The 20,108-nt window shown below is 40.6% G+C and overlaps 1 protein-coding gene across 3 annotated transcripts in view; it reads right to left on the bottom strand.

Moving 5' to 3' along the window:
* Positions 1-19,904, bottom strand: part of LOC134227414 (uncharacterized) — a 351,756-nt gene extending 331,852 nt beyond the window's left edge. The window contains exons 1-2 of one of the 3 annotated variants that reach the window (XM_062708862.1): positions 19,327-19,904; positions 13,228-14,860 (exon numbers count right to left, since the gene is read on the bottom strand). In XM_062708862.1, coding sequence (XP_062564846.1) covers positions 13,228-13,284 — 57 coding nt within the window. In that variant the 5' untranslated portion in view covers positions 13,285-14,860; positions 19,327-19,904. The remainder of the gene's footprint in view (positions 1-13,227; positions 14,861-19,326) is intronic. The other 2 variants (XM_062708861.1, XM_062708860.1) reach the window with 2 other exon arrangements.
* Positions 19,905-20,108: the final 204 nt, after the last annotated feature.

The raw sequence follows: 20,108 nt of genomic DNA, 5'->3' as shown, positions 1-20,108 counted from the left end.
GTTGTTTACGGAACAGTTAATGGATTGAACATCCCATGGCATAAATTGCTTACGTCCATTCCTGTTATTGTGTCTCTATTGCCGACAGTGGGGATGTTCAACTCGATAGTTACAGTTCGGTAACGCATGAACAAAGGCATCTCCTTCCGAACAGTTTAAATATCAGTCTCAGGGAATAGCATTTGATCTTATATCAACGTTAAGGAGTTGTGACATCCCTAGAACCCCAATAGCCATCATCATCATCTTTCCCTTCACCGCAAATAAACCAGAGAGTGGTGAATCTATCGAAGAAGTGGGTATGTTGCTCGCATCAGACATTTGTGTGCGATTTTTGGCGAATCATTTCGAAGGTCATTATAGCGTTTCTTTTTCGCTGTTATTGCTTCCGCTGCTTTCAGCTACTTTTCTGTGGGCTATTATTCGGTTTCGTATAGTTTGTATCGAAATGAGTCTGCAAAGCGTCTATACCTTGGCATTTGGGGGGCCAAATGGGGGAGTCAGCCGGTGCATGGTTTGGCGAAATGTGTGCTACAAGAGCCATGAAACATAGACCTTTTATGGCGATAGTTTCTTGAAACTGTGCCAAAACTGATGTCTGGTTGTTGCTCATTGAAGAAGATCGCTTTTTTATTGCGATGAAGGTGGGAACTCGTAGACGTATCATACAAGCTCAATGATGTTATCAGAAATATCTTCTAAGCTATGGGTCAAATTGAATGAACGAGGAAGTGACGGGAACAGGATGGAGGAACTGCTTATGGTGAATGCGCTACGGTAAGCCTGAGAAAAATTAATTTAAGTATCAACCATATTTAGAGTTTGACGCGAAAGTCCAGAAACATTCGATTCTCATTCTACGTTACAGTAGCTATCCAACTAATTTTCCATAACATTATTTGAACCATACTTAAAATTGTTACTCATCATACTCATTCCGATCAAATCAACTATGGTAACCCTAATTTCTCATGAAACCTAACTTGCTTACTAATTGATATCGCATAAAACCAAAAAAAAAAGTGCTTTCACCGACAGATTTCATGCCAAATAAAGTCGTATCGCTTTGTTGAATTTCAAACAAAAACAATGCATTTAACGTTTCATAAAATAAATACAAAAAAAAATACATAACGCCTGAATCATTTTGATCCGCAACAATCGCCACAATTGTTGACTCATCTGTTTCCAATCACCACATGTTGTAACCGACAGTTAGCAGCGCAGATAGCCGTGGCGATTCGATGCAAGAATATAATCCGCATTGAATGGCCAACATTGTTACGGTGTTGGCCAATTGCGTTGATAACATTCTTCGGGCGAAAAAAAACGGAACACCCATCCCAACGCACATGGCCGCAGAACATGTGGTCCACGATCATCTACTGGCTGCAACTGACAACGAGCGTCGGCGATTCATATTTTCGCACCCCGCCGCGCGCGCGAGCCGAAACAAACAAACACGGTGGCAGTGGGCAAACAAAAATCCAACGTGTTTGCGTGTAAATGCTCGGGATTCGGGAAGGAAGCATAGAAAAAAACAGCGAAGCCAAATGCAAATACCCCCGTCGGTGACAATCGATGTGATACATTGCGATTGATAACAACGATAGCAACGTGAGGAGACAGACAGGTGGGAACATATGGGGGCTATGGAGCGTGACGACGGCAGCTGCCGGAGTTTCTTGTTACAATATTGACGTGGTTCTGGGTATTGTGAGTGGTTCGTGGTTCTAGGAAAATCGTAAGTACGTCTACATGCTGTCTGAGAACGTCGTGCGAGGTAGTACTGATATCAATATGTTGATCCCAGGAACTGATAGTTCAGAAAGTTGGCACATACTTACACACGCACATACAGACAGACAGATATCACCACAGATCGTCATGCTGAGTCGATCGTATATAAAACTATGGGTCTCTGCGAGTCCTATCTTCTTCTTCTTATTGGCTTTACATCCCCACACTGGGACAGAGCCGCCTTGCAGCTTAGTGTTCTATTAAGCACTTCCACAGTTATTAACTGCGAGGTTTCTAAGCCAGGTTACCATTTTTGCATTCGTATATCATGACCATGAGGCTAACACGATGATACTTTTATGCCCAGGGAAGTCGAGACAATTTCCAATCCGAAAATTGCCTAGACCGGCACCGGGAATCGAACCCAGCATGGTCTTGCTTTGTAGCTGCGCGTCTACCGCACGGCTAAGGAGGGCCCCGCGAGTCCTATAAAAGGTTTGATTTTGGAGCCTTACTTAGTGTACGAGAAAGGCAAAAAGGAACGAGAAACAATAAAACATCCAATTGCATTAAAATGTTCAATATATTAATGAGAAATTATAGGGTTACTGCTCCCACGCTTCATCTCATAGCTCCTATGTTCAATAATCCAATGAAAAATAAAGTAATAATAAGGAATTTGTTTCTTATTTTTGTCATTTTTTCAGCAGAGAGTACGCATGTTAGCAAAGAAAAATGAGATGGAAAACGAGACATTTCCCCTATGTGGTATCAATTTAATGTTCAAACAAAATATCCCACGTGGATGAAGAAAAGATCTAGTGAGTCGTTTCCTGACATATTGCTAGAAATTAATTAAACTACTGTGTGCAAAATCAGCAGGATACTGCTTTGAAATCCGTTTTCTTTTACAAATACAAACCCTACTAATGGACCGTTCAACCATTTATTATTCATTTTCAGCCTCCCTCGTGGACTGGATTAGACTTACACATAGATCTGTGTGGCAGTGAAACAGCACTTACCGTTTACTATATAAAGCCAATATTCAGTTGCTTCGAAACCATCGAAGAAGGCCTAATGCGAACCACAACTGATATGTACATTATTATCAATCAAAGCAATCGGACAATGTGTCGACAATCACAGGCAGTGGCATAAGGTGTTTTACGTGGCCCTCGCTTGCCAACAGCCAGAATATACTCCACATTTGGCGATCCTGCTGGATTTCCAACATAAGAAAAAGTTGAATCAAGCAAGTGGGAGCACAAGGGAGAAATTATAAAAGTGTAGTGATCGAAAAAAAAATCTTAGGAAAAAAAAACAATATAGATAAATTTGGACGTTTGGTGAGTACATTTGAGAAAATAAATATTGTACGTTGAATTTAAAACTGGACCCGTTGATTTGAAATCGTTGGTCCATTTTATAGTCGTTTAAACTGTCGCCCGATGAAAGAAATTTTTTTTTTTATTGACGTGCAGAAAAATTCTTATTCTTATTCCTGCTGGGCGTTCCGATGCGTCGAAAGGAGCACGCAAAGAAAACTCTGAATTTTGTATTTAAAAAATCGAATGTTTGTTATAAATTCTACACCTATCAAATGCATGGACATTCCCTTTAGATTCGACGCCAACTCAACTCAAATCGACGGAATGAATTCTTGTAATAAACTCACAAATTTAGGCTTCCAGATAAAAAAAAGTTTCACAAAAGTATACGTGTAGGACAGTTCATAACTAACAAACGAAACTTTTTCTGATAGTGGTTTCCATTTTGCTACTAGATTTTTTAAATGCGTCGATTATTTAACATGTTGTGTTGGCTGTGGGCTCACAAGTCAGCTTTTGCCAAAGCAAATTTCAAACGTGCTAGTGTTGAATATAAGAAGACGAATGCTGCACTCTACAAAGCATACGTTCATCGGGTACAATTTGGTTTACGTAGATATCCAAAATCTATCTGCGGCTTTGTTGATGGAAAGCGGAAACAAAAATCTGTTTCATCCAATGTGATCTTGATCTACAATGGTAGTGAAGCAATAAATTTATCAGAGGCGTGTGACTTTTTCGCAGAACAATTTTTCGTCCATTTTCCAGCACGTATCATCGACTGACGCCGAAGCTGAGCTGGTGTGTTCCGTCGGTGTGCCTGTGCTGTGGCCGATCCACTTGCTTTTATCTTCAACCGTTCATTCGAGTAAGGAATTTTTCCCGTATGCTGGAAAATTTTCACCACGTTTCCTGTGCAAGTGGTGATTGTCGAGATATCAAAAACTACCGCGGAATAACAAGTCTTTCTGCGGCGTCAAAGCTTTCCAAAATTATTGTTGGAGGTCGTATTCTGCAAGCCGTAAAACATATCTAAAAAGATCTTCACGGATTTATTCCTAGAAGGTCTGTAGTTACCAACTTACTGGGACTAACTACCACCTGTTTGTCGGCATGGAGCAGAAAGCGCAAGTAGATGTCACCCATACGGATCTGAAAGCGACTTTCGATAAAATCAATCATAAAGTGCTACTCTGCAAACTATCGCGATTAGGTGCATCTAATAGACTAGTAACCTGGATTTCACCGTGTCTAACAGAGAGGAGGTTGCGCTCATATTGATTATAACATCGATAACACTCAACTAAGCAGAGTTTATCAAGCAATAGATCTTGGAGTTAAGTTGGACACAAAGCTCTCCTTTAACTCTAGAACGCTTCGATTTTCTGTGCGCCAAATGACGTGGCATGGAATTTTCGAATCGAACGAGTCCAAAAACGGTTCGTGCGGCTTGCTTTAAGGAATCTACCATGGCGTAATCCATTGAACCTACCTAGCTTATCCCGATAGATGCCAACTACTTGGCCTTGAAACTCTCGATCGACGGCGCAAGATTCAGCATGCAGTGTCCATTGTTAAACTTCTCAACGAAGAAGTTGATGAAGCCCTCACCTTTTATCTCTACTGGATTTTCGTGACTCCGGAATTTTTTTAAGGCAACGCACTTTGATGCAACGTAGATTTCATCAAACTCGTTATGTTAATTAAAAAAACTGGTTTTTAATACGATTTTTTTAAATTTCATCATGACTCGCTACCGTTAAGAGACAGAAGATTGGTATACTCTACAAAGAATGCTTTACCACTTATGTAGAGGCTAATTTTTTTGAACGGAAATAAAAAACTTTTGTTTTTGGTTCACCCTAATTAGCGATTTTATTGGTCACCCTAATGTTGCTAAAGATGGATAATTATTTGGTAAAATTTTCTTCCGAAAACATAATCCATGTAAAATTATCCGTTTGCGTGTTTTAGCTTGTTGCGCCCACTGTGCATGCTTGCAAAAAGAAAAATCTCTTCGAAGCTGGGAGGTTTGTCTATCATATGTCGAGTTGGTCTGGGTCAGTGCCAACCCGAACCCTGAAAGAAAAACGTTTTCAGTTCCAACTGTCATTGTATTTGTTGATCTGCGTAGCATCGTGACTGTTTTGATTGGTTGAAAACGATGAAAACGTTCAAGTACGAGCACTGATTTTTTGCGGATAGCGAAATTTACTTTTGGGTGCACAGTTTTTCACAAAGAACTCTGTATGAAACTCATTTTGAAATTACTAATCCAAGTATTCCTCTGGAAATTCCAATCAATATTCCTTCAATACTCTGAAAATCACTCAGAAGGTTGTAATAAAAATCCTTCAGGATTTGGAAAATGTGTTATCTGTCGGCAAATTCTCCTGCTAATTTTTCCGGTTCTCCTTAGGGAGTTCTTCCTGAAATTCCGTAACGAAATCGGCGGTTAATTGTTGCAGTAGTTCATCTAGAGTTTTTCTCATCCCTAAAAGATTTCATCCTTCCTAATTTCCCTCTAAAGTTCCTTTAACGAATTTGCTCGAAGTATTCTTCAGCAATTCCACTGCTTGTTCCTACATAAATTACTCCAGAAATTTCTTCAGGTATTCCTCTGGAAGGTTAGGAATTCATATTCCTCCGGAAGTTTTGTTCTAAAATCCTAAGTTCGTTATCAAATTAACCCGGAATTCGTTCAGGAATATCTCTGGAAGTTTCTTCAGTAATTCTTTTGAAAGTTGCTTCAGGTATTCTTTCGGAAATTCCTTCAGGAATTCTGTCATATGTTCAATCAGGAATTCCTCCGGAAATTCCTCCAAAAATTTCTCCGGTAGTTCCTCCAGGAACTCGTCCGGAAGTTTCTCCAGGAATTGCTCCGAAAGTTCCTTCAAGAATTTCTCCGAAAGTTCTCCGCAGAATTCCTCCGGAAGTTTTTTCAGGAATTCCTCCAAAAGTTACACCAGGAATTCCTCCGGAAGCTCCGTCAGGGAGTTTTGAAGAAACTTCTGAAGGAACTACACCCAGGTTTTTTTACACGGTTTGGTTTAAGTCGTTTAAGACCTTCAGCGTCAATAAAACAATGAGTTAACCCTACGAAAAAAATCACAAAAAATCAAAGAAAATTCATAAGGGCCTTAGCATTATTCCGTCAAAAATTGTAATTTTACTATTAACTAGGAAAAGAAAGACTAGAAATTCAGCTTAGTGAACAGGTCAAGTACCTGCGAATTATTCTGGGGCCTCATTGCGCATCCCTTTTCGACAGCTCTTTCGTATGACAGGGGTTGGGGCTTTTTAAAACGCGTGTTTTGCTATAAGAATATCGTCTGTATCTTCTTCCGTTGTCGAGTTATATCAATTTATTTGAAAAAGCATGATTTTGGTAAAATTGGTAAAACTTGAGATAAAAAAAACATATCCCCAGTTTTTTGACATAATAAAAAATATAAATTTCTCTTTTAGATGTCGTATGAATATATTTTTTTGGCCTGCCCTAACCGGAGATATCAACAATCATATGAAAAAAATGTAATTTTGACAGAAAAACGATTATAACTTTTGATCGGAAAAATATGTTGAGCGTATTTACTCATCGAAAGTTGAATTTTTGAGCTCTAAAAGTCACCTGAAGACGCCTTTTTCGAGAAATCTAAAACAAAAAAAGTAGATCAAAAATACTGTTTTTTGAGGTACACCCTAATCTAATTAGGTAAAATTGCTCTAAATCAGCCAACTCAAGAGCTACAGAAAAAGTTTTTTTTAGCGAAATTGATTGGAATAAGCTACGCTATAACTTTGTAGAACATAACATGTCAATGTTTCGAGAAATAAAACAAATATATATATTTTTTTATATGATGGGCAACCCTATTTTTTGGTAGAACCATAATGATGGCTTTACTATTTCGAACAATTTTGGTAAAACTCATCTTTCCGCGTAAATCTCGTATCCTGGACCATAGTGCAATCTGAACTACAACGCTCATATTGAGTGTGGATCTGCTCTAAAACATTTGAAAGAAAATGGCGCCTAAGACCGAAAATGATTAGTTGGATCTATACTTCCATTATTCGTCCAAATCTTACATATACTGCTCTTTTATGGTATCCAAAAACAAGAGCGGCTACTGCACAGGAGAAGCTGACAAAACTGCAAAGGTTAATGTGCATTGCTATAACGAGAGCGATGCGTAGCAACCCCTCAAAATCGTTAGATGCTATTCTAAATCTGCAACCATTGCATGAATTCGTGCAGTTAGCGGAAAAGAATATGCAAAAACATAAACGATTGGAGTTATACAAGTCAGGCGATTTAGTTGGCCACTTGAGTATCTAACAAAATTTTCATTTTGGGCCAGTGATAAATATGAATGGAGACTGGATGAATCCTGTGGAGAACTATGACATTCCTTATAACATACGTGAATCATAACGTATGGATTGGGAAGTCGGGGTCTACTGTTCGAGACGGTTCCATAAAATTCTATACGGATGGTTCAAAAATTGGAACAAAAACAGGAGCAGGAATATTCGGTCCTGGGATAGCGATCTCAGTGGCAATGGGGAACTATCCAACGGTGTTCCAAGCGGAGATTTTAGCCATAATGAAATGTACTGATGTCTATCTAGAGAGGAAATATAGAAGTGCAAATATTTGTTTTTTCACGGACAGCCAAGAAGCACTCAAAGCATTGAGCAGCTTTAAATGTAAGTCAAAAGTTGCCTGGGAATGCATTCTTTCATTGCGAAAGATGTGCCAACAGAACTTCGTAAATCTGTACTGGGTTCCTGGGACATTGTGCCATTGAAAGTAATGAAAAGACAGACGAGCTCGCAAAACAAGCAAACAGTTTATTAGCCCATAACGTTTCCACGGTATATCACATTGTCCCGTAAAAATGGAATTGAAATCTTGGGAAGCACAAAGGTTGATGCCCAACTGGTTGATCACCAAAAAGTGTGTTCAATTGAAGAAATTTATAATTCCCAATGTTTCAGTAACTAAAAAGCAGAGTTCCACTCAATAAGAAAGCTCTTTGCTCCTTTACTGGCCCGAGTAGATATCATACGAAAAATATTTTCCAGGTTCAGAATGATATTTGTCGATTCCGTAACATGGAACGTGAAACCTCAGTGCATCTGCTTTGCAATTCTAATGCATTGCACAATAGATCTACATTTCTAAATACTGGCGTTATGCAACCAGGAGTTATTTGGACTGCAAATCCTGGAAAGGTAGTGGGTTTGATTAATTCAATTTTGCCGGAGTGGGAAAAGATGCGTCTTAAGTAGTTTACTTGATAAATGGTGATCAACTTACAAGATGCGAATAGTTATAAAACATATAAAAACATAAAAACATATAAAACTTTTCTCGAGTAGTTCCACTTTTTACGAAAATTGAGTAAGATTTCCGTGAGAAAAAAAGAGACGGCAATACAATTTCACTCAGTCTCTGAGTGATTTGAAACGGGTGTGTAGGTACTTTTTTGTTTTTATGCCGTATAAAAAATAACAGACAATATAGCTTAGCTTAGCTTAGCTTAGACTAACTGTACATATCAATGGTTGCTACTCCGTGATTGATCGGAGCTGGTGCGAATTGCACTTCAATCCAAATGAATAGTGGTTGGGATTCACCATCTATTCTCGAAGTGCACGTTCTAGCAGCTCTCAAATTTTGAGCAATAACGGCGCCGGCCAAGTCCTTACAGTCAGTTAGGAAAGGGGAAGGTTAGTGCGTGGTTATTGTTGCTCCTAGAGACTTAGAATACCTCTGCATTTCCACAATTATCACGGGAAGGAATTTGTATTAGTTGGGTAGCAGAAACATAGATCGGGATTCACCATGGAAAGTGTAGTGACGTATGCAACTTCTATACAACAGTATAACCACTTCCTTATCTTGCTCAATGATTCATCCTTCGCGAGGATGAATAATCAATTGCACGAAGTGAGCGATTGTTCATTTGATTTTTGGATTAAGAGCCTGCGTTATAATTTCTTTAGCGTAAGGAAAGTAGAAAACAACCGAGATTATAATTGAAAATAAGGATATATTCACGGCTGTTCAACCACATTGACAGTAATCAGAAAGCTAATCTCAATCAGCAACTCTTATTTTATCCCAACTAGAGGTTAAGTAAGAATGCACAGTCAGACAAGTTTGGTTAATTTACGTGTATTTTACACTAGCAAACCCGACGAACTACGTTTCGCCTAAAACTGATTTATTCTCTGATTAGATCTCGAGTTAAGACAAAATTGGTGTTTCATTTGTATGGGAGCCCCCCTTTCCGAAGCGGGGAGGGGTCTCGAACCATATTAAGAACCTTCCCTGGCCGATTGCGCCGATCGGTCAGTAGTTTCGGAGTCTATAAGGTTCAGACAGACAGAAATTCATTTTTATGTATATAGATAGAAGATGTCGTTTATTATTCATTTCATTCTTTTCTGTGTGTAATGAGTATGTTTTTATTTAGTCTTTCATTCCATTGTTGCAATTGCAAGCACGAGCAAAATTTATTGCCGTTTACATAAAAGAAGAAGTTTTTTTTATTCTTTCGTTTATTTGGAAGGCTTAAAGAAGAAGAAAAAGAAGAAGTGTGTTGAAGAAAAACACAACTGCAACAACAGAAAGTTTGTTAATCGCTGCATATGTAGCAAGGACTAATACAAATTTGGCAAGAACTGAGACAAACTGTTACACTTGTTGTAATTTAACTTGTTCGTTAGAAAAAGTACTAAGAATTAACATCTGATCGTGATGCAAGCACTACTATTAGGTCTTTTTTCAGAAAAAGAGACAACAGGGACAGATATTTCAATTCGTCATGAATTCTTGTGTAAGATGCTATAATTTCGATGATAGTGGTTATAAATCAATGTTCCGAGAGGGATCCGATAATCAATAAAGGCGTGTTATCAAATTGGAATTGTTTTTTTTTTTTATTCACTGTAGGTGATATTTTTTTTCTAGTTTAAAACAGATGGATTCAATTGTTCCCAATTATTTGAAAAAAAAAAGTAGAAAAGTGGAAAATCTACAGCGCTGATTTTTGCGTCTTACTTGCACTTGCATCCCATGCAGCATAAAAAGAAGCTATTGAAAAAGTTCTTCACCTGCATATAATATCAGATCCTTACGTTGTAAACTTTATATAAAATCCAAAATTGCTCAAAATTTTGTGTAAAAAGTCCGAAAGAGTTTCCTATTAAACCTCAGAAGAATTTCGGAGGATATTCTGAAGATTTCCCGGAGAAACTCGAGAAAAAACCCAGTGGAACCAAAAAAAAACAATTACTTCTAAATCAGGATGCTGTTAGATAAGTCCAATTATGTGACGATGTACCTGTTGTGAATACATTTTACAATACAAACTCTATAAATATTTACTTTTCTATTCATTTTATCTGTTTCGTATTTTGTTTTTGTTACGCATATAAGATTTTTACAAACAAGTTCTGGCATAACGATCCTCCGAATAAAAAATAATAGACAATATACTTACAAAACAGCCGGACCGGATCCTCCTTAGCCGTGCGTTAAGACGCGCGGGTACAAAGCAAGACCATGCTGAGGGTGGCTGGGTTCGATTCCCGGTGCCGGTCTAGGCAATTTTCGGATTGGAAATTGTCTCGACTTCCCTGGGCATAAAAGTATCATCGTGCTAGCCTCATGATATACGAATGCAAAAATGTTAACCTGGCTTAGAAACCTCGCAGTTTAATAACTGTGGAAGTGCTTAATGAACACTAAGCTGCAAGGCGGCTCTGTCCCAGTGTGGGGATGTAATGCCAATAAGAAGAAGAAGAAGAAGAAGAACTTACAAAACATTTGAAACATTTCCGCCGATTGGCAATACGAGTCAAATACTGTTAATATTGGTGTGGGGAGCGGACATCAACCCGAACAATTTTATCCAGTCTCGACTCGAACAAATTAGGTGTAACCGTGTCGGTAACAAAGAATGAATCACGAGCTCGCTCGCCCAACTCTACGGCGAACCCAGTATCGAGAAGGTAGCCAAAGCTGGAAGGGTACGATAGGCAGGCATGTTGCAAGAATGAACTGTCGACTCTCAGTACGCTAGACGCTTTTAACCAACTAAGCTACGAAGGTCCTCCGTCTGCCTTCCTTGGTTAAAAGTACCAGTCTGGCGTACTGAAGATCGTGGGTTCGGGTCCTATCGAAGGAAAGTGGTTACCTCAAATACATTTTTCAAATCAAAATCTTCCACATAATGTACATATTTCCATCTGAGTTTTCAGAACATAGTAAATTAATGTTCAATTCGGATGGTCCCATACCCGAAAAATAAGCCATTAACTTTGATTGATCTGAATTCTGAGAGGCTTCAAAGACTTAAATATTACGAAATCAGACTACGCCAAAAAAAACTCTTGGGATATAATTTTAGATCCCAATAAAACTTTGTTTTGAAGCTACATAATATTTACAAGTTTGAGAGAGAATTATTTTTAAGATAAATCGTATCAATAACGTGAATGGAAAGGAACACTTTGTCAGAGCCCTTCTCGATAGTGCTTTGCAATCAAATTTGATACCGGAAAGGAAAGCCCACACCCTAGGACTAAAACACATGGACTTTCTCGCAAGCTAAACTTCTCAAGAGATACATCCTTCTTGGTGTTCAAGCGAAAGGTATCAAACCTCCTTGTAGAGGACCTGCCAATAGGTAACTGGTAGTCACCGAACGACATGTTTCTTGTTGATGCCGATTTCAACCCGTCCATTAGGGTCGACTTGGGATTGGAATCCAACCATTTTTCGTCTGCTTTCCAGCAGCAGCTCGAATCAAACGTTGCAAAAAAAACCTTCCGGAACTGGTTAACAGCGTAATTAGCTGGATTGTTCCTGCCGGTGCTCACCACTTTTTCCCCCTGCGAATAAAGGAATCTACCAGCTCCAAATCATTATCACTTCCCTGTGGCAGCACAGTGCGGTGGCGCATATTTGTGTAAGTCATTCAAAAAGAAATATGTTTGATAAAACAGGAAAAACGAACTAGAATTGATAATACAAGAATAAGAAATGTGAAACCAAAGTGAGAAAAGATATGTATACATAATGAGAATAAAACTTGAAAAAACCGTTGAAGAAATATAAAGGGTTCGGAAGAAATTAGAAAGAATCATACAATAGAGAGATAGAGCAAAAGGGAAAATTTAAGTGAAGTTGAGTCTTTAATAAAAATGATGAGAAGTCTTCTCATAACAGAAAGGTGATATACGAAAATAGAACACATCTGAATCCAATTTTCTTCATATTAATCTGTTGAATCCATAAACCCTATCTCTTCCACTAATATTGTCTAAATTCGTAAATCAACTACTCGATAACATAATTTCCCACTCACCGTACATTGAACAACAATAAATAAATGAATAGAATTCCAACTGCCCACAACGTGGCCATCCTCCATCTGATGGATAACCATGACCGGTAGCTGGCAACCGAATGCATTTGATTTACCACATGTGTACGTTGGCACAATGCGAGCACAGCCATTCGTGATCCGATTGCTATCAATCATCTTAAGTGGTTACCAAACAACACGCGGAATATTACGGTCACATTCTTGTTCGCATTGATTTGCGAAACCGCACATACAACACACTCACATCGTTGTGCAAAACCAGTCTTCACGTTCGCCCGCAAAGGGGATGAAGGTTTTGTATGCCCTTCTGACCATAATCACGTACTACTTGTATCAGTTTATCCTTTAACATCCTTTCGGAGTTTAATAGCCAACGACTGTGTGAGCAATTATTATTTCATACAATCTTTATGATCTTCATACTGGATAATAAAATAATGTAACCTAACACGAAATTCGATATTTTTTAAACTCACAGTTCTTTCTCAATATTCAGTCCCAGTGATAGATATTTCCGTCTCGGAAGCAATTTGTTTCACCATCCCCCGCCACAGCACGGATGCGGATGGTATCAGCATCAGTTTGCGCAAATCCCCAAACCCGCATGGAATTCCCGGAAGTTTCGCCAACATATCCACACGCAACAATACTATCTTGGCAGATTGGGTCTTTGCAGCAATTAATCAAAGTAACAACTCCGGTCCGAGTTGTATGCATATAAGAAAAAGTCGAATAAATTAGGCACCAACCTTTTTGCCGTCACGGAACTTGACGGATCCCTCGATAATTGAGCTAATATCCACCATTTTTCTTCCACCCGTTTGGCACTTCTCCGGTCGCGCGGCAGCGCAGATTCGTTCAACTTTCCGTTAGAGGTGGGAGCAAACCAGCAGAAAAAAAAAGCTCACAAAGTTGGCACTTATGTAGCGGTTCACTTTCTTCCGCCTCGGCTGCTGGTCGTCGTTTTGGCTACTTTCGCATTCATGCACACACGCGCACACCTCGATTTCCCTTGATTATCAATTAATTTAGCACTTCCAATCAGCAGAAACGAATAATCGGATCAACTTTGGCACACTTTTTCCACAGCTTCACGGGTACGGTACGTAGTGAATTTTTTATTCATTCAATGGATAGAGCGATTTCGGCGACGATTGAACGTATTTTCCCCTGGATTGGGAATGAGAAATCTATGGTCAGCCATGAGCCGGCCCAAATCTATCAATCACATACATCTCACGGCACTTCACAATGTCGAACTTGAGCCAGCCGGGGCGGCGGTGATTGTTTCGAAATGATTACCACGTTGGAACGTTCGACGGATCAAGTGCAGAATATTTTATTGATGTTGTACCAATTTTCTGCCCACTGTTCTCTGTCGCTCGATCACTCACCCTGTTTTTCACTTGTTTGGTTTTTAATTAAGCGGGGGAGCATTGCTTCGGAATAAATGTTTTCCAATATAGTCTGGGCCCAGACATCGTCAATAATAAATGAGCCACAATTAATTATTCATTGCAGTCCGCTACGGCCGGCCGGTCTGTCCCGAAGTGACCATGCCCCATACAAAGGGGAGGAGACACATCGATCCCGACAACGAACCTGACGATGCGTGAAATTTCTCCTGCGGCTCTCGACGCGACAAACCCCCAAATCTGTGGACTCAATTTCCGGTGGCGGTTGTTCTTTTTTTTTCTCCTTTCCTCTGATATTTAATTCTGACGCTCGCCCAGCCGACATGTAATTTTTCCCGTCGAGATTGGAGCCGTCGCGCGGCTTTGTACCGGGGATTTTGTGGTTTATTTCCGCCCGGACAAAGCGATTCCGAGGCAGTTGGACGTTTTCTTTATTCGCTTCATGACCGATGCGCCTTCCCAGCGGACAGTTGTGTTTGGACTTTGCAATCCGGTGATTAATACGGAATTCGCATACGAAATGAGCACAGTTTTATTTCGTGGGACTTTTTTTTTTCTCTGGTCGACCGTTTCCGAGACGCAGAGAATAAATATTTCACCTGGCTGAAGATAAACGAACGGGCAAGACACATTCACACGACGCAGATTAAAAGCACACTTTTGGAATTAAATTTTATGGTTTATGTAAAACTGAAGCTCGTTGTTGAATTTTCACTGGATTTATTTTGTTTTGATCGTTCATGGAGCAGGCTATCCAACTACGATGGATGGGTCACATTCACGGTTTTGTTTGCTTTCGTCGATTAGTTTTCATAGCTGCTTCATTAAACTAGCTAACTGGCTTGTTTAGTATGAATTTATTCTATTTTCATATCATATTTTCTTGTTTATTTTACTTGGCACTCACTATTACATATTTCTATAGCTCTGGTTGCGGGTATTTGTTTTCTTTGGCTCTACTGAACACCTGTAATAATGTTCAAAATCAGCATAATGAAACGTAAATATGGAAGCTTAGCATAAATTCAGTTACCAATGATATTCCGGTGGCGGTAGGTGCAAAATATTTACTGGACTGGAATGAATTGCTTTGTGCAAGTATAGTTGTCGGCAAAGTTGATGAAGAAATAGATATTTTTATATCGATTCAAAATCCCAAATCCATATTTCCTTCGTTTCGCTTGAGAATTTCCTTTGATTATTATAAACAGCATATCGTTATTTGCAAGACCAAGTGATTTCTACGATCCCAAATGTTAATGTCCTCAAGAGTGTTTTCCAGGGAAAAGAGACAATGTTCAAAATCAGCCGCTTCCCTTTTCTCACTCCTTATTTGCATTTCTAACTTCTCACTGTGAATTGAGATGTGAGAAATGGGACGTCTCACAAGTTATTTCTCATTTCTCACTGTGAAAATTGAAAAATAAGAAATAAGTGTTTGAATGAAGTTCCACTTCTCAATACTCATTTCTCACTTCTTACTTGGAATGGGGCGCGGAGAGAGAAGTGAAACAAATTACTTCTCACTTCCCACTCCTCATTTCTCACTTCTTACTTCGCTCTCATTACTTTTAACAATTGAAACAGAGAAATGAAAAGTGACAAATGTTGAGTGAGGAGTGAGGCATCTGTTTTCTTACTCTCATTTTTCGCTTCTCTTTTCTCACGTCTCATTTACACTTCTCAATTATCGCATTCACTATTATTCGGCCAAACGACATTTTTGACCAAATGATCTGTTAAGAAAATGACCTATTCGATTTTTTCGGTCAAACGATATGTTCGGTCATATGATCCGTTCGCCCAAAAGTAATTTTCGGCCAAATGGCCATTTCTGTCGTTGCGGCCAAATGTCCTATTCGGCAAAACGACTTTTCAGCCTAATGCCCTGTTGCACCAAATTACCTGTTTCGGCCCAATAACCGTTTCGGTCAGACGTTCAATTCGGCCGAATGGAATTCGGTTGGTTGACTTTCGGCCTAACGTTTTATATTGCCGAAAGACTTTCAGCCAAACGCTTCTTCTACGTTTAGAAAGAGCATCAAACGGTAATTTAGCTAGAACGCAGTTGATGACGTCCTATTGAGTAAAGGTTTCCAGGGCAAAGAGGCCTTTAGGCCAGAGAGGCGATGAGAGCAAAAATACCGTTTAAATAGCAACACAATATTTGTGGTAAAATAGCTTTTAAAAATTGAGAAAAGTCTCGAGGCGAGAAAGGAGACTTCCGAGCCTCTTGAAAGGAGGCTTCCGAACCTCTTGAAAGGAGACTTCCGAGCCTCTTGAAAGGAGGCTTCCGAGCCTCTTGAAAGGAGGCTTCCGAGCCTCTTGAAAGGAGGCTTCCGAGCCTCTTGAAAGGAGGCTTCCGAGCCTCTTGAAAGGAGGCTTCCGAGCCTCTTGAAAGGAGGCTTCCGAGCCTCTTGAAAGGAGGCTTCCAAGCCTCTTGAAAGGCGGCTTCCAAACGTCTTGAAAGGAGGCTTCCGAGCCTCTTGAAAGGAGGCTTCCGTGCCTCTTGAAAGGAGGCTTCTGAGCCTCTTGAAGGAGGCTTCCAGCCTCTTGAAAGGAGGGTTCTGTGCCTCTTGAAAGGTTGCTTCCAGCCTCTTGAAAGGAGGCTTCTGAGCCTCTTGAAGGAGGCTTCCAGGCCTCTTGAAAGGAGGCTTCTGAGCCTCTTGAAAGGAGGCTCTGAGCCTCTTGAAAGGAGGCTTCTGAGCCTCTTGAAAGGAGGCTTCTGAGCCTCTTGAAAGGAGGCTTCCGAGCCTCTTGAAAGGAGGCTTCTGAGCCTCTTGAAAGGAGGCTTCCAGGCCTCTTGAAAGGAGGCTTCCTGAGCCTCTTGAAAGGAGGCTTCCAGGCCTCTTGAAAGGAGGCTTCTGAGCCTCTTGAAGGAGGCTTGAGCCTCTTGAAAGGAGGCTTCCGGGCCTCTTGAAAGGAGGCTTCTGAGCCTCTTGAAAGGAGGCTTCCTGAGCCTCTTGAAAGGAGGCTTCCAGGCCTCTTGAAAGGAGGCTTCTGAGCCTCTTGAAAGGAGGCTTCCAGGCCTCTTGAAAGGAGGCTTCCAGGCCTCTTGAAGGAGGCTTCCAGGCCTCTTGAAAGGAGGCTTCCGGGCCTCTTGAAAGGAGGCTTCTGAGCCTCTTGAAAGGAGGCTTCCGAGCCTCTTGAAAGGAGGCTTCCTGAGCCTCTAGAAAGGAGGCTTCCGAGCCTCTTGAAGGAGGCTTCCGAGCCTCTTGAAAGGAGGCTTCCGAGCCTCTTGAAAGGAGGCTTCCAGGCCTCTTGAAAGGAGGCTTCCGAGCCTCTTGAAAGGAGGCTTCCGAGCCTCTTGAAAGGAGGCTTCCGAGCCTCTTGAAAGGAGGCTTCCGAGCCTCTTGAAAGGAGGCTTCCGAGCCTCTTGAAAGGAGGCTTCCGAGCCTCTTGAAAGGAGGCTTCCACGCTCCTTAAAAAAAATGAGTTCCTGGGAAAATTGTGACCTATTTATGACATATAAAAGACGTCCAATGGAATTATTCAACTCAAAAGTATGACCAAGCCCAGGTAGAATGTTTTCTCAATAATACAGATCGCTGAGACCTGAACACAATAATAATTTGGAGTGCCGCTGGTGTTCTGTGAATACTGTTATATGTTAATAATAGCGAGATGATGTCTCCGTAGAACGCTTTGTAAACCATACATACCATCAAGATCTGCACCCATGAATTGTTTTGAGTACAGTAGTTGTAATAGAAACCCTACGACATGCTATTAATAGTGAAGTGATGTTCTATGAAGCTATTTTATTTAAAAAGTATGGTCAAGACAACGAAGAACACGTTGTTGACCATACAGACCTTCAAGACCATACAGACGAACCAAAAAATGGTTTGAAGTACGACATTTTTCCTATTTCTATTTCTACTCAAAACTTTACTTAAAAAAAACATTTTGAAGTACCATTGATTTCCTGATAATATGCATTGTAGTGAAGTGGTGTTCTATGGAGTAGTTCCAATTCAAAACTATGGCCAAGACCCTCTAGAACGCTATGTAAACCATACACACTCTCAATATCTGTACTCAAGAATAGTTTGGAGTACCATAGATGTCCTGGGATTACTGTGCCATGTTCATAGATCGCCCGTAGATCGCTTTGTTGGCCTGTTTTTAAAGAGCTATGCCAATTCAGAAATAGAGTCTAAGCCCCGCAGATTACTTTATTAACCATGAAGAGCTTCAAGATCTGAGCTCAAGAACAGTTTGGAGTACCGCAGATGTCTTGAAAATACTGTAATATGTTCGTTATAAGAAAGTGATGTAACGTGGAGCTATTCTAATGTGAAAAGATGAGCAAAACTTAAGACTTAAGAGAAAACACGCCCAAAAAGATGAGCTCCACTGGTTTAAGAGATCAATGCACAAATCCAGTTGAGCAGCATTTTGAAAAGAATGGGTTTTAATTTTCCATAAGTCCAAGTAAAATACTTGGCACAATTTTTCACAAACCTGAAAAAAATAACGTTATTTAATTTCAGGATTCCATATTTTCAAGCAAATAAAATATTTCGCTAAAACAATTTAGCGAGTTGAAGTTATTTTTGCCATTGAACAAGAAAAAAACAGATTTAAAAAAAATTGTTTAAATATTTTCATGATAAATTCCTCATAGAGCCTCAAAGACATTTCAGCCAATTAAAAAAAACTAATTCATTGCCAGCAATTTTGCAATTACCACCGCTTTGCACCATTCTAATAAATATCACAAAAAAAACGATCACTGCATTTTGTCCGCCATGCATTCCAAAGCATCCATTCTACGTCCTTCTGCTGCACTCGCTTCTTTCTGACATTGTTCACCGTTCACCTTCATGCCGATTTTTTTCCCCAACTGCACTCGCTTGATATTAATTAATTTATTGGAAATTCTTCTCCATCTCCAAGCGAGTGAATGGATACACACATCTGTGAGCTTATATGTTCCCTAGCGCATCGGGCGCGGCGCGGTTGCGAGATTCATTGGCACTCTGCAGAATCTATTCCACTTAGTCTCCATCTCGATAAAAGCTTTCCGGTGCCACCCACATCGCCCACTCGCAGTCGCTGGCTCGCCCGAACCACCGAAATATGCTCAGCAGGTTGAGCCACAGTTTGCGTTTCGTTTATCCCCCATGGGGTGGCTGCTGCGACGCGATAAGTATTATCAGCAATTTATTCGATATTTCATTTTTCCGCGCACTTCTTCACACACAATAGGCTAACGAAGGCAAATTGGGGAACATGGATAAATAAATTTGCATTCAAAATGCTAGCGACTTTCCATTTTTACGCGATTTTTCTTCACCAAACACTGCTCAATCCATCCTGGTGAACACCGCAGTAGCTTCAACCGCACCGGCTACCAATAGTTCCGCGGAACAATCTTCACGTTCTTTGTGGCAAACACACACCCCCACCCTACCCAGGCTTCTGTACTTTTCGTACTCAAGCAGATTCCGATTCTCGAGTGATTCGCCAAAATTTTCACCATGTGCAAATCGTTAAAATATTTTAAACTTCGCCTTGTAGCAAGTGCTTCTCCCTTCAATACGATTACCGCGGGACACTATTGTGTGGCGAAAACACGCAAACCGCACCGCACATGGATCTTCACATTGTTCCGAGATTTCCTGAGCTCACATACGCACGCAGCACTAGCGATCGGGCGGTGGGTGGTAAATTTCAGGATCCGCTTGTATCGCTGCTGCTAACCTTCTCTGCCTTACCGTCTGGAGATGCGGCAGCCAGCGAACACTTTGGCTAAACCGATTCACTCGCGCTCTGCACAATGCCACAGCCAGCAAAAATAGAACCGGAAGTTCGTACACTATCTACTTTGGCACCCCCCGGACCGAGCGCCCACCCTTCAACGTTGGTTGGCTCGTTAGCAATTCCGGATTCTGTCGCGACCGACACCGCCCGTTAATGCGAATGTCCTGGCGTCTAGCTGCAAGAAGCTGCACCTCCAAGGATACACCCGCTATCCGAACGGAACCGTTGAACACGCGTAACAAAGTCCCCGTCGTGTATGCTCTGCTTCACGGCTGAACGCGAACTAAACAACAATACCACGGGGTCATGTTGCGCATGTTGGCACAAAGAACCGAACGACCGATGCATCCCGGAGAAAAAGAGCATGGCTGGTTACCAACGCTATGCTGCTTGTGCAACATAGGAGAGATATTTACCGGAGCGAGAGCCGATACAGCAGCTGATGC

This window comes from Armigeres subalbatus, chromosome 3 (assembly GCF_024139115.2).
Source record: "Armigeres subalbatus isolate Guangzhou_Male chromosome 3, GZ_Asu_2, whole genome shotgun sequence".
Taxonomy (NCBI): Eukaryota; Metazoa; Arthropoda; class Insecta; order Diptera; family Culicidae; genus Armigeres; species Armigeres subalbatus.
This window is presented reverse-complemented; position numbering and strand designations above follow the sequence as displayed.